General features: G+C 37.8%; 1 protein-coding gene across 1 annotated transcript in view; it reads left to right on the top strand.

Moving 5' to 3' along the window:
* The first annotated feature begins 1,979 nt into the window (after positions 1-1,979).
* The window catches only part of slc16a10 (solute carrier family 16 member 10), a 34,918-nt gene continuing 24,883 nt past the window's right edge, over positions 1,980-12,014 (top strand). The window contains exon 1 of the mRNA XM_015010663.2: positions 1,980-2,484. Within this exon, the coding sequence (XP_014866149.1) occupies positions 2,163-2,484 (322 nt within the window). The 5' untranslated portion in view covers positions 1,980-2,162. The remainder of the gene's footprint in view (positions 2,485-12,014) is intronic.

Genomic DNA, 12,014 nt, shown 5'->3' with positions numbered 1-12,014 from the left:
CAAATTAATCTGGAGGGTTTGCTTTTCAAACTGATTCCGACCTTTGATCCCTGGACAGATGGAAGCACATTCCCTGTGTTCAGTTCATTTTATGGAAAGGAAAATATTCTAAAACTGTTCCCAACAAGTGTTCCAGATTAATGCTTCCTGTATATGTATGGACAGACTGAAATTAGAAAAGGGTAAGCAGTATGCACTAGTTATTTGTCTTGTAAGTAGTTTATAGATTTAAGACTCTTTTCCAACCTCCAAGAGATTTTCTGACAAGTTTATATTTTATTTGGCAATCACCAATTCAGACCAGATTCCCTTCTCCTGCTGGTGGAAAATCATCCCCTCAGAATGATGCTGCCAATGGCACCATGTTCACAGTGGCGTCGGTGTGTGCAGTGCAGCCATAAAGTTCAGTTTTGGTCTTATCTGATCGGAGCACCGTCCTCTACATCATGTGACCTGCATGACTGGTGGTGTTTGATTCAAAAGGCAGATTTGTCTTACTGATGCTGTACTATTTACTTACTCAATTAATCTTGTGTATTTATTGCTTTGACTCAGATATTTCAACCTTAACAGTAAAGTTCCAAACACTTACTCCAAATTGGGACTTTTTCTTTTAGTACATGGAGTCAACATTTGGTTCTTATATTGCAAAAAAAGAGAAAAGATTGGACAAAAGCAATAAAATTAACAAAAAAGTAAATAAATAAAAAATGGTCCAGCCTAGATTTTATGGCGGACCAAACTACTTCGACTTATTTTATCAACTTTTCACAGATGTCTGGTTGGCTTTGTTTCTAAATTGTTATTCATTACTGTAAATTGTTTCTAGCTTGCAAATTGAATTTCTAAAACTTCATATTGTTCAATATTGTAACACAAATTACAGTGCTACAAAGACTCACAATATTTGGACAGAATTGCTGACAAAAATGTTCTTTGTATAACACTTTAGTCAGCAGATTCCAGCCTTCAAAATATTAGCTTTCAGATGTGTTCGGTAAATGACTAATGCCGTAGTCATATATTCATTAAATTAGAATATGGATTCGGATGAGGCCTGTTGGTCAGATCAAAAGTACTTTTTGAAAATAGCGTTTCAGCAGGTATACCTTTCATTTATATAATAAATGAAAGGTAATGATGTTTTTCAACAGCTAACACATCCCAGTCTTTTGTTGTCCAGCCTTTCTAAACCCACTGGTAAAAATCTGAATATTAGCCGCATCGCAGAGTTCAAAGCGTTAGAGAAAAAGTAGCAGTCCGGAAATTACAATACTTTAAAAACTTAAAATATAAAATACAATGACAGAAATCAGGTTCTGTGAGTTAACGAAATGAATTAGTTTCCTGACTCATAACATGAACCACTGTTAACAGTGTTTCAGTCTATATTGGAATGTTTATTTTTGTATTTAAAAAAAAAAAATGTTTCTTTGCATCTTTTAATGCATCTTTCAAATATTGTATGAAAAAGGCTGAAGGAGTTAAATGAAAACTCTCTAGAATGTGCCATCTTTTTTATCTGATTAATCAATTAATCTTCAGAATAATTGATTGAATGATCGATTGCTAAAATTATAAGTTGCAGCCCTAAAGGAAATTATCATTTGAAAGCTGCATTTTGGATTTATTCAGACTATCCTTAAGATTTGATTATTGATGTGATGCTTTTGGTTGAAAAAATAAAATAAAATAAAATCTGCTAGGGGCCAACAACTTTGCTTGGATCCCTTCCAGTTGTTTTGGGGATACTGGTAAGTAAAGTAGAAGTTCCTGATGCCGGATCAGTTTCCTCTGTGGAATTCTGTAATATTGATAATCAAACGGGACGTCTCGTTTCTCCAGAACTCTGCAGAGTTAGAAATGTGACTCCTCTGATGCAATGCGTGGCCCTCAGCATCCAATGAGCTGCGGGGTGCCCCGGAGCCCCGCCCCTCGACGATGTCTATTTATAATTTTGCAACAGCAGCTTTTTGACAGTTATTACCCTCTCTGTTAGCAGAACCTCAGGAACCACAGCCATATCTCAATGAACGCAACCTCACCTTGACCCAGGGCTGCCCGTTATTGTTCCGACAACTTCACTTTCATCTCCCTGAGCCTCCGTGAGAAACTCCTCCAACTTTTTCCTTCTCTAAGCTGCTTCATCTTCAAGAGAAACAATGACAGAGGGGAACAATGTGACGGAAAGTGACAACAAAGACACTACCGCCGGAGACGTCCCTGCGGAGGAGAAGAATGCGGAGGAGGAGAAGAAGGAGAACGGAGAGTGTAAGGTGGACTTGGTGGAGAAAGTCTCTCCTCCTGCGGCGGCGGAGGTCGAGTTCGTCCACCCCGAGGGCGGCTGGGGCTGGGTGGTCATGCTGGCATCCATGTGGTGCAACGGCTCGGTGTTCGGGATCCAGAACTCCTTCGGCATACTGTACGTGTCCCTGTTGAATGAGTTCAGTTCGAAGGACGGCGTGGACATGAGCTCCAAAACCTGTGAGTAGATTCAGCTTACTGTCAGTGTCAGTCCTGGGGTGAGACCGTGAAGACATGGAGTTGAACCAGCAACCTTTGTAGCAGCAACTTCAACACAAGCACACTCTGTCCTTTCATCTGCTGCATTTCCTTAGGCTCATTTAGTTATTACTGAACTTACTGTAAGTGCTAATGACACCTAAAGAAAGAAAGAAAAGAAGCTGTTTCCTGCTGTGACGAGGGGAAACAACCCACACAAGTCAAACAAAAGAGCAGTGGTCCAAGTTAATATGACTACAATAACTGTTGGGGAAAATCTCCTCTGCTCTTAGCTTCATAGAATTATACATTGCTAAATATTTAATTTAAGCTTTTACTATTTTTTTCATTACCCATGGCATAATGGGTATTTAATAAGAGCTATTTGCAGCTAATAATAAATAAATAAATAAATAAATAAATAAATAAATAAGATCTACAGCTGCAAAAATATTAAAAGGTATATTTTTATGCTATAGTAAAAAGAAAAACAGATGCTAGTCTAATTTACTTGGAACATTCATCCACAAGGCAACTCAGAGGAATGGATGGATAGAAAATGAAATTAAAGAGAAAAAATAATCTCATGAAATGACAGTAAAGGTTGACTGCATGTTAAAACAGAATCATTCCTCAGACATGAAGTATTGTTTGACCTTTTTTGGGAACTCTGGTAAACAATAAGACTTTTGAGTCCCCTTTTTAAAAAAACAACCACTCTCTGTACATCTCGAGTTTTCAGCGGGTTGATTCCAGAGCTGAGGAGCATAGATGTTAAATTATGTCTCTGTGTGTTCTGGATCCAGAGTCATCACGTTTGTCTAATGGTTTTACGGGTCTTGATAGGTAACATCCAACAAACATGAACACATGATAAATGTCACTGATTTTAAACTTGTAATGTTTTACAATTAAGGGCCACGATGACTTAAAAACTAGTGAAATATGATTCATTTTCTATATCCCAGTCTTGGTTTTTGAATACTCTGAGCTGCCTGATTTGGTTGATGAAACACATTGATAGTGAAAGCATGGATTCGTTTTTCTGTGTCCTGTTTATTCTTTTCAGTTTATTCTCATTATATTTCTAAGACAGTAATACAATAATTTAGTAACAGAGTTTGTTGTTAATACTATATCCCATAATTACACCAACGTTTCTTCTTCATGCTCTTTGGTGTTTTGGCCTAGTGAAGTTGGTTCAGTGCTGATTTCGAACTGTGTATGGAATTGGAAGAAATGCTGACCCATTTGCTCATATGATGCACAGAATCCAACTTTAATGGAGAGGCGGTGGTGCAGATACATAAAGTTGCATGTTATCAGCATTTGGTCATAGGTGTCATAATTTTCTGTGAAGTGAACCAAGAACACAGCCTTGAGAACCCCATATGTGATCCATACTGACTTAGATTTCCAACTGCCAAATGAAAAAGTAGTCTGGATTTCCAAAATAAGATGTGAATCCCAGCCTTGAGCTTACATCCTCTGAGTGAATTGCTTATCAGATTTAGGCTTTGAATGATTTAAAAAAACAAAGTAAAAAAAAACTATTTTATTCCTTTCTGAAATAATTATATATGAATACATTTTCTTCAATCCCCAGTGGGTGGAAATGTAGATACACCTGAATCACCTAAATTTGTAATTAAAAAATGCTCAAAGTTCTATAATGTTTTTTTCCTTCTTTTTTTCCTTTTCAAGGCCAAAGTGACTCTTGTTGGTTATCTTTCTTTACTGAAGCCATAATGACTTCTTTTTTGCAAGGAAAACCGAATGTATTCTGGAGAAACGTTTTTAGCGGATAAGACTTAAACCGAACAACACTATCAGTTGTCAAACATGGTGGTGGTTGCACCATGCTGTGGGTCTTCTAAACTAGTTTTAAAATCAAGAAAAAAATCACCTCAAATCAGCAGCTGAAAGAGTGAAAGCTGGCCCAGTGAACCCGAACACATAAAAAGTGATTTTGGAATAACTAAATTCTTTTTTGGTATAGATTTACCAAGATCTTACTAATTCACAGAATTCATTTTTCTGCATATCTCTTTGGTCTAAAGCTGTACACAGTAGAAGACTGACAGGAGTTAGACAGGAAAAGGTCATAACGGGGAATTTGTGTGAGTGTTTGTGTGTTTGCGTGTGTGTGCATGTGTGTGTGCATGTGTGTGTGAGTGAGTGAGAGAGAATGGATTTGTCCATGAATAATGTAATTATGGCCTTGCTGTTCCACTGTGATTATAGCCACCTGTTATTGATGCTGCCGTCTGAAAGATGAGCATGTAGGATTAAAAACAGCACAAAGAAGCTGTTGGCTTTCTGTTTCCTGACCATCTCAGAAACCCATTCTGGTGCTGCAGCTTATTATGTTTGGGAAAGCCTGACACTACCACAGTCCTCAGCTTCTAAAGGATGAACTGATATTTAACTCTGTTAGAGATAAAATTGTGATGCAACAGGAATGTGAAATTAGGATGTTAGATTCAGCAAAAAGTTTTGGTTGTTGCATATTTTGTCATGATTTGCTAGATCTCTTCAGCAGTTGAACTCTGGTTTCAGTAAGTTTAAAGAATCTTCAAAGCTACAGCTCTTGCTCAACCCCCTGTATGAGGCTGTAAAAACGTGCAGTATCTCATATGATGACTGGAGGCATGGTCATGTGTGAAGAGGGCATTGACACCAGGGATCAAGGTTCTGTTTTCTGTTATCTTTTCAAACCCAGAACCATTCTGTGAGATGCAATCTATAATAGAACATGTAAACTAGACTGCTATTCTTCTTATATTTTGTAAAAGAACAACCATACTTGTTATAATATCTTAAATAATTATCTGAAAACTAGTACACTGATTTTAAATATCGGCTCAGTTTTCAGTTGTTTTCGTGACAGAGATATCTTCATCTTAGATGTGTTTTCTAGAGGTTCACCAGTTGCAGTTTTCTGGCCAATCTCCGATTACCGATCTTTTAAAAAGCCTTACCTGCCGATTCCAATTTTGACCAATACCAATTTTTTTTTGCCTGGGCTGTTGCTCAAAATAGCAAGAACGTTACTGAATTGGCAACAGTGGGGAAACTATTGTTAACTGTAAATGTGCAGACATGACCTGGTGGGCCGGTCAATCAGCCAAACCTCTCTCACAGGAAAGCAGAGGACACTGGTTAATTTTTAGACCTTTGCTGAGGTAGATAAGATCGTCTTTACATGTAAAAATCTATTTCTCAAAATTAATCGCCACTGATGAGTTGGCTGGCTGATGAATCGGTGCACCACTAGTGTTTTCTATGGTCATGTTAGACTGATTTTATTATAGACCAGAAGGTTGTTGTTAAAATTAAGTTCTTAAGCCAAAACTACACTCAGACTCATCATTTAAGCTATAATATCCACTCAACTCACTTTGAGTAGATACTTTTACTCATTGCATGGGGTGTAGAAATATTAAATAAAAGTGGCCGGAGAATAATGCCTTGAGGAACCCCACAAGATATCTTGCTTTGCTCAGCCAAATCATGAACCAATTAACCACAGGTGTTCTTGCTAAATATTTTAACCTGTCTTCTATGATTTAATGTGTCAGTGGTTACTATTTGCCTATAAATATGTTGTAATGTTGCATTCTGTCTGATATGAGCCTGATGTAAAGCTAGCAAAGCTATGATGTGAGCTTCAGAATCAGAATTGTAGTATTCCTTAAATGCTGATGGTTGAAGTGAAGCTTGTTGAGACCAGTCTGGAAATGTGAGCTGCAGGGGTTCAATGACTTGGGGACTTCCATAAAAACATTTAAACTAATATGTAACTGTTGTTTACTTTAGTGTATATTCATATGTAAAAATGAAAAGCCAGCTTTTGGTCATTTTATTTGCTTTGCCAGTCATTTAGTATGTTCACTCCCTGACACACTTAAATTCATTTTGCCTTTATTAGCTTGTCTTAAAGCGATATGGAAAATATTGTTTTGGGACTTTATGGTTCTCTTTCTGTTTTCTGTTTTAGTTTTGTCTTTTTTCAGTTCCAGAGCATTTATTTTGCTCACGTGATGGATGTGATGTACATCTTGTGCTATCTGATGAGTGTTTAACTTTTCTCTCACTGGATCTGTGTGACAGCGCTATTATTTCCAGCTGTTCTGCAGCTGTCCCTGTCTGTTCTCAAACTGGTTCTCGGTGCTTCCCTTAAATATAAATCACAAACACAGAACTCCAGGGATGCTGCCTCCAAGTTTAAACTTGTTAAACTTGTTAGACTCCTTTGTTAAACTGCATAAACCTTTACCATGAAGGTAGATTAGCTATCTAGATAAGCAAGATTTGCTGTAGTGCAATATGAACTCATTGGTATTAATCTGCAGAGTTCTATGGAGCCTTACAGAAATGCAGCAATGCTTATGATGTCACAGAATGGCTGACGCTCAGAGTAGGAAGCCCTGCTTTAGAAGTGGCTGCTACAGGAAAAGTTAACTGTGCATTTCCGGTAATGTCTTTATCCTGCTCTGCTCTACTCATTGACGTAAGCACACATCGACTTATGTTGTTCCTGAATGTGCTTGTCTCTGTGAAGTACTACTTGAACGTCTGCATTCAACAACAAGCCTTCCTGTCGTGAGAAGTTAAACCTAAAGGAAATAATAGGCCACTTGACGAATCTAAAGTTGGACCCTGGAGTAAAGGAAGTGCAGTAAAGGCCAAGAGGCTTGATATAATAAACATAGTGAATCAATAGAGTTTGGGTTTGACTTTGTAATGACAAATATTTTTAACAACTAGAAAAGACAGAAACTTTGTTAGATACATGTGAAAAACAACTAAAATATTCAGTTGTTAATGAAGAAATGTTCACATCCTGATGTCTTCACTGCAAAAACACAAAATCTTACCAAGTATTTTTGGAAATACTTGGTAAGTATTTCCAAAAATACTAACTTTCTGCACAAAGTTAGCTGTGCAGAAAATGACATCTTGGTAGAACAAATACTTTTGATAATGTTCTGTCCTGTAACATGCTGGAATTGAATCAGAGTATACTTTCAGTTCATCTACACAAAAAGGGAGGGGAGGGGGGAACAACTTTAAAATGATAAATGATTTAAAGATTCTGAAGGCTATAAACTGTTTTTATAAAACTTTCAATTATCTCCATACACTGAGAGGCTGATGTGTCTTATCCCTATTCTTAGGTATAAGTTATATCCCTAGGAATACAACTTATTATTGGCTGTTTGTTACAAGTTTTCTAGGTGTGAAAAGTCATCAGTGCACATTATTTAGAATAATAAAAACGAAGCCTGGTTCATTGAGAGCAAAATACTGAGTTTTAAGATGTAAAACGTATTCAAAATTTATTTAGATTGCCACACATATTTGTTCATTAATTGATATGAGTTGGTATTAATATTTTACTTTATTACAGAAGTGATGCACCAGCAAGCTAAACTTGACTTAAGTTTAACTTTTAAAGAAAATGGTGATTTGAGCCAGGTTGGCTTGGTCACAGTGACAGCATAGAGAACTTTGAATTTCAAATGCATGTCAGTAAAAACTTGACACATTAACTTATGAAGCATAAAAAAGTCATTGTCATGAACCTATTGTCATGTTTTTAGGTCATTACATAGACGCTGATCTCGGCAGCATCTATGTAAGAACGCTGATTCCTTACTGCTCAGCAATCTCTCACATGTCTTCTTCATGCAGGCAGAAGAAAGAGGAACCTTTTTCCATGACACGAGTTAAACCTCCCTCTGTTTATCTTTAAGACAGCAATTTTTCTTCCGTAGGCGCCACCCAACTTCTACTTTTCTTTTCCGTTTTCTTCCTTGCTTGTATTCTGCTTCACTGTCTGTGACATGTAAATGTGAGGTTTTCCCTCTTTTCCCACTCTTTAAACTCAAGACATGCTTAAAGTGGTCTTACGTAAGACTGAATGGACAATTAGTTTATTTAAAAATGTAAAATATATACACATATAATGTGAATGCTATTGCAGTGATGTAATAGCATTCACATGCTACTTAAAGCTACTTAAAATAACTTTAATTAAAAAAAATCCAAAAATACATTTTAAATGGACCTTTTCATAGGTGAAAGTTCATATGCAAGGAAGATAGTCTATGCCAGACCTCACTGGAGTCACATCACAGCACCTTCATCTGTAGATTGAGACCACTTGTGACAGGCAGCAGGTCTTTTTCACTTATCCATTGATCAGTGTAATTCTCAAAACATGGAACTATACTGGATCAGTAAAAAATAACTTCTCTCTATTGTCTTCTTGGTTATTATCTTCATTACTGTCAGTGTCATTGTGTTTCTCTCAGGTAATTTTATCTATCTTTGGGGTAAGGTCCAACCTGATATCTAAGTACATCCTTCATCACTAAGCTATAAGATAAACTGAGATCATAAAATCTCATTATGATGGGTTAGTAGGGATAGATTACATCCCTCACGTCTTGTGTACCGATAGAAAGAATGTAAACAAAAGGTACAACTGCAAGAAACCTTGAACTTCTGACATTAAATGGAAAGATTCCCTAATCGATGGTTGATGATTTACTGTTTGACGCCTGTAGCTGTGGGCAGTTTTTGCTCTTTCTACAGTCTTTGCAAACAGAAGCTGCATAAATCCCAGGCTTAATGACCACCTCTGGCACATTAATGTAGGTAGTTACACATTAAAAAAAAAACGAAACCCACCTGAGTGTGCTGTGAGCAGCGCAGCATACCAAAGCACATGTCGCAACATGATTCTTTCTCACAAAGTCAAGCACACAATCTCTAGAAGCACCACATGCCGTCTGGGATGGTTAGAAACTTTGGAATCAAAACACTAGTGAATTGATGCTTTGTTGGAGGTTGATTTGTCTGTGTTGTATTTTGTCTTCTCTCTGTTGACTGTGGGTCGGTTCACAACTTACAGACTTGTTTGTGCATGTTTGTCTGTTCTTTGGTGTGGAAAGCTTGATACTTTGAGGCATACCAGTGATTAGATAGAACTTCTAAAGGCCCTCACATACTCAGGCATACGGTTGAGTTTTTGTCAGTAAGCATACCAATTGCCTGCATTTCTCTTGACAAATTCCTTCATTCCCTTCATTTTGAGGATACTAAGAGGTTTGAGGAGTTAGTTACACACACAAGTGACAGTCTGTGCACCACAAAGTGGAAGTCTGGCTGATGTGCATCCTTTCGACTGGTTATGCCAACTCTCAACCTCATCAGTTTAGTGTCCTGCACAAAACAGTTTGATGTGATCACCGTTTCCCGCCAGGCAGTATACTGTGTGACACAGGGTACGCAGTCTTAAAAATATACCTTTGAGCGGATGTATCTGCTGGATGTCCGCTTTGAGTACGCGCTGACGTCCATGATGTGAAGTATGCCTGGGGCTCTTTAGTCATCTCTAGTTTAAGAAAAGCATGTGTAGGGGTAAATGTAAATAAATGCAACTTAAGAAGATGAAGAATCAGGATATTACATCGTATGCATTATTGTTTTGTTGCTTTTGGGCCTCAAATTTGTCTTCATATTCCTTTGATCTATAGAAGATTTCATGGTACACTCAATAGCTACAAGTTGCACAGGTTTATTCCTGCATACACAGTCCAAATCATCATTCCTCTACCACCATGTTTGGTAGTAGGTAAAGCTATTGTTGTTGCATGGACATCAAAGATTACTCCAAAATACGTTGGAAGGTAAAGAAGTTCATTCTTGACTCAACAACCACAATGTTTCCTTCAAGCCCAAATCATGATGCTTCCACCTCAGCTCTTGAATGGGTTATATGTGCTGATATGCTGTGTTTTCCCCCCACCCCCGGCTAGGCGTTGCATTGTGCATTAGTGCCGAACACATCCTTTTTGGTCTGTATGGTAATTTATTTAACAAAATGAGAGCCGAAATGCAAAATGTGTTTCTGCACTACTCTCATAAGGTCTCATAATATTTCCTCTACATTAAAGCCTGAACTGTAACTAAGTCATCACAACACAATGATTTGTCCCTCCCAGTCTTTTATTTGCAGGTTTGCAGTTGTTTTGATGTCAGTGTCCTGTTGCTCAGTCAAGTCTGGGTCAAGATTCAGGTCCAGAGGTCAGGTACCAATTACATTTGATCCAAGAATAGTTTGGTGAACAGAGGAGTTCATGTTGAGTTCAGGGACTAGAAGCTACCTGGTTTCTGTGAATGTTGAACAAGCCCGTATCATTAGTCCTCCACCACTGTGTTTTACAGAAGTCTTGTAATTTGTCCTGATGCAGCATTGCAAACCTGAGCTATTCTGCTATTCTGTTTGGACAAATAATAATAATAATAATAATAATAATTCAGTCTTTTTTTATTCTTTCATGAACTTTCATTTGCAAACTCTAGCCTGAAGAGTCTGAGAATGAGTTTTTTTTGTTGCAATTTCTCTGAACATTGACCTCGCCATGAATCTCCTCCTGGGAAGAACTGCAGCTGCTCTGAAGGTTTTCCTCTTTGGCCTGGCCTGAACACAGGCCTGAATGCTTCATGAAACAGCAAACTACCAACATTTCTTCTCTAATAAAGCTGCTCACTCTTGCTGATGATCAGTCAGGGTGAATGTTTCTGTTAATAAACAAGGATATTGTATAATATTTTGTTGTGTTGCCCAGATTTATAGTTTCCTCTCTCTGAGAAAAAGAATTATATATTTTGTTCTGATCCATAACTCTCAGAATGTTAAAGAGGGTGTACTTACTTAAATGAATAATTTTATCTCAATAGAACATGTGAAATGAGCCTTTGCTCCCATTTGACCACTAACTTCTCCAGTGGCATGATAGTTGTTGACTGAAAACAGTCATTTCTGCTCAACCAATCACGAAGCGAGATCCAGGGGTGGGAACATCCAGTCCATAGATTGGCCTCAGATTGTCAGCCTCAGTGGTCTTCAACATCTGTTAGGAGTTCCAAGTCCGTCCCTCTGGGAATGCCACATGGGGCTATTCATGGGCTTTGTGCCATTAAAAGCCACATTCTTCTTATTTATTCTTGAATGCGCCAACAACCTTTGACCTCACCAGAGAGCGTTTCCAGACCTTATCTGCACTGTTTTGATGACTCTGCTGACAGAATTTCAATAACAAGATGTCATCTGACCATATTTTGGCTGAACTTTTTTTTTTTCAACGCCTATGAAATAAAAAGCATAAAATAGGAAGTAAGAAATATGAAGCTGATGTTTTGGCTGTATAGTCGGGTAGAAAATATTATTTTAGTATCAGTGCTTGGGAAAACCTGTTGAGATACTGAAGCCTGGCTGTGACCCAGTGCACATAAACAGGAGGGAAAAGGCCCGTTTCCCCTCTGGTTCACTGCCTTCCTGTCCCAGCTCTGGCACGGTTTCGTAATGGAGAAGCACCATAGTGAGCTGGGTCGAGTTTTGCTTTACAGTAAAGAGATGGATGCTCAGTGTTAGATGTTCTTTGTGTTTTGTTGATTTACCTCGACTCCAACTTGGCATTGCAAATTGAAAAGCAAAA

Source organism: Poecilia mexicana, unplaced genomic scaffold (assembly GCF_051168715.1).
Source record: "Poecilia mexicana isolate PSO_F unplaced genomic scaffold, ASM5116871v1 scaffold_21, whole genome shotgun sequence".
Classification (NCBI taxonomy): Eukaryota; Metazoa; Chordata; class Actinopteri; order Cyprinodontiformes; family Poeciliidae; genus Poecilia; species Poecilia mexicana.
The sequence above is the reverse complement of the archived record's forward strand: the minus strand, read 5'-3'. Positions and strand labels throughout refer to the sequence as shown.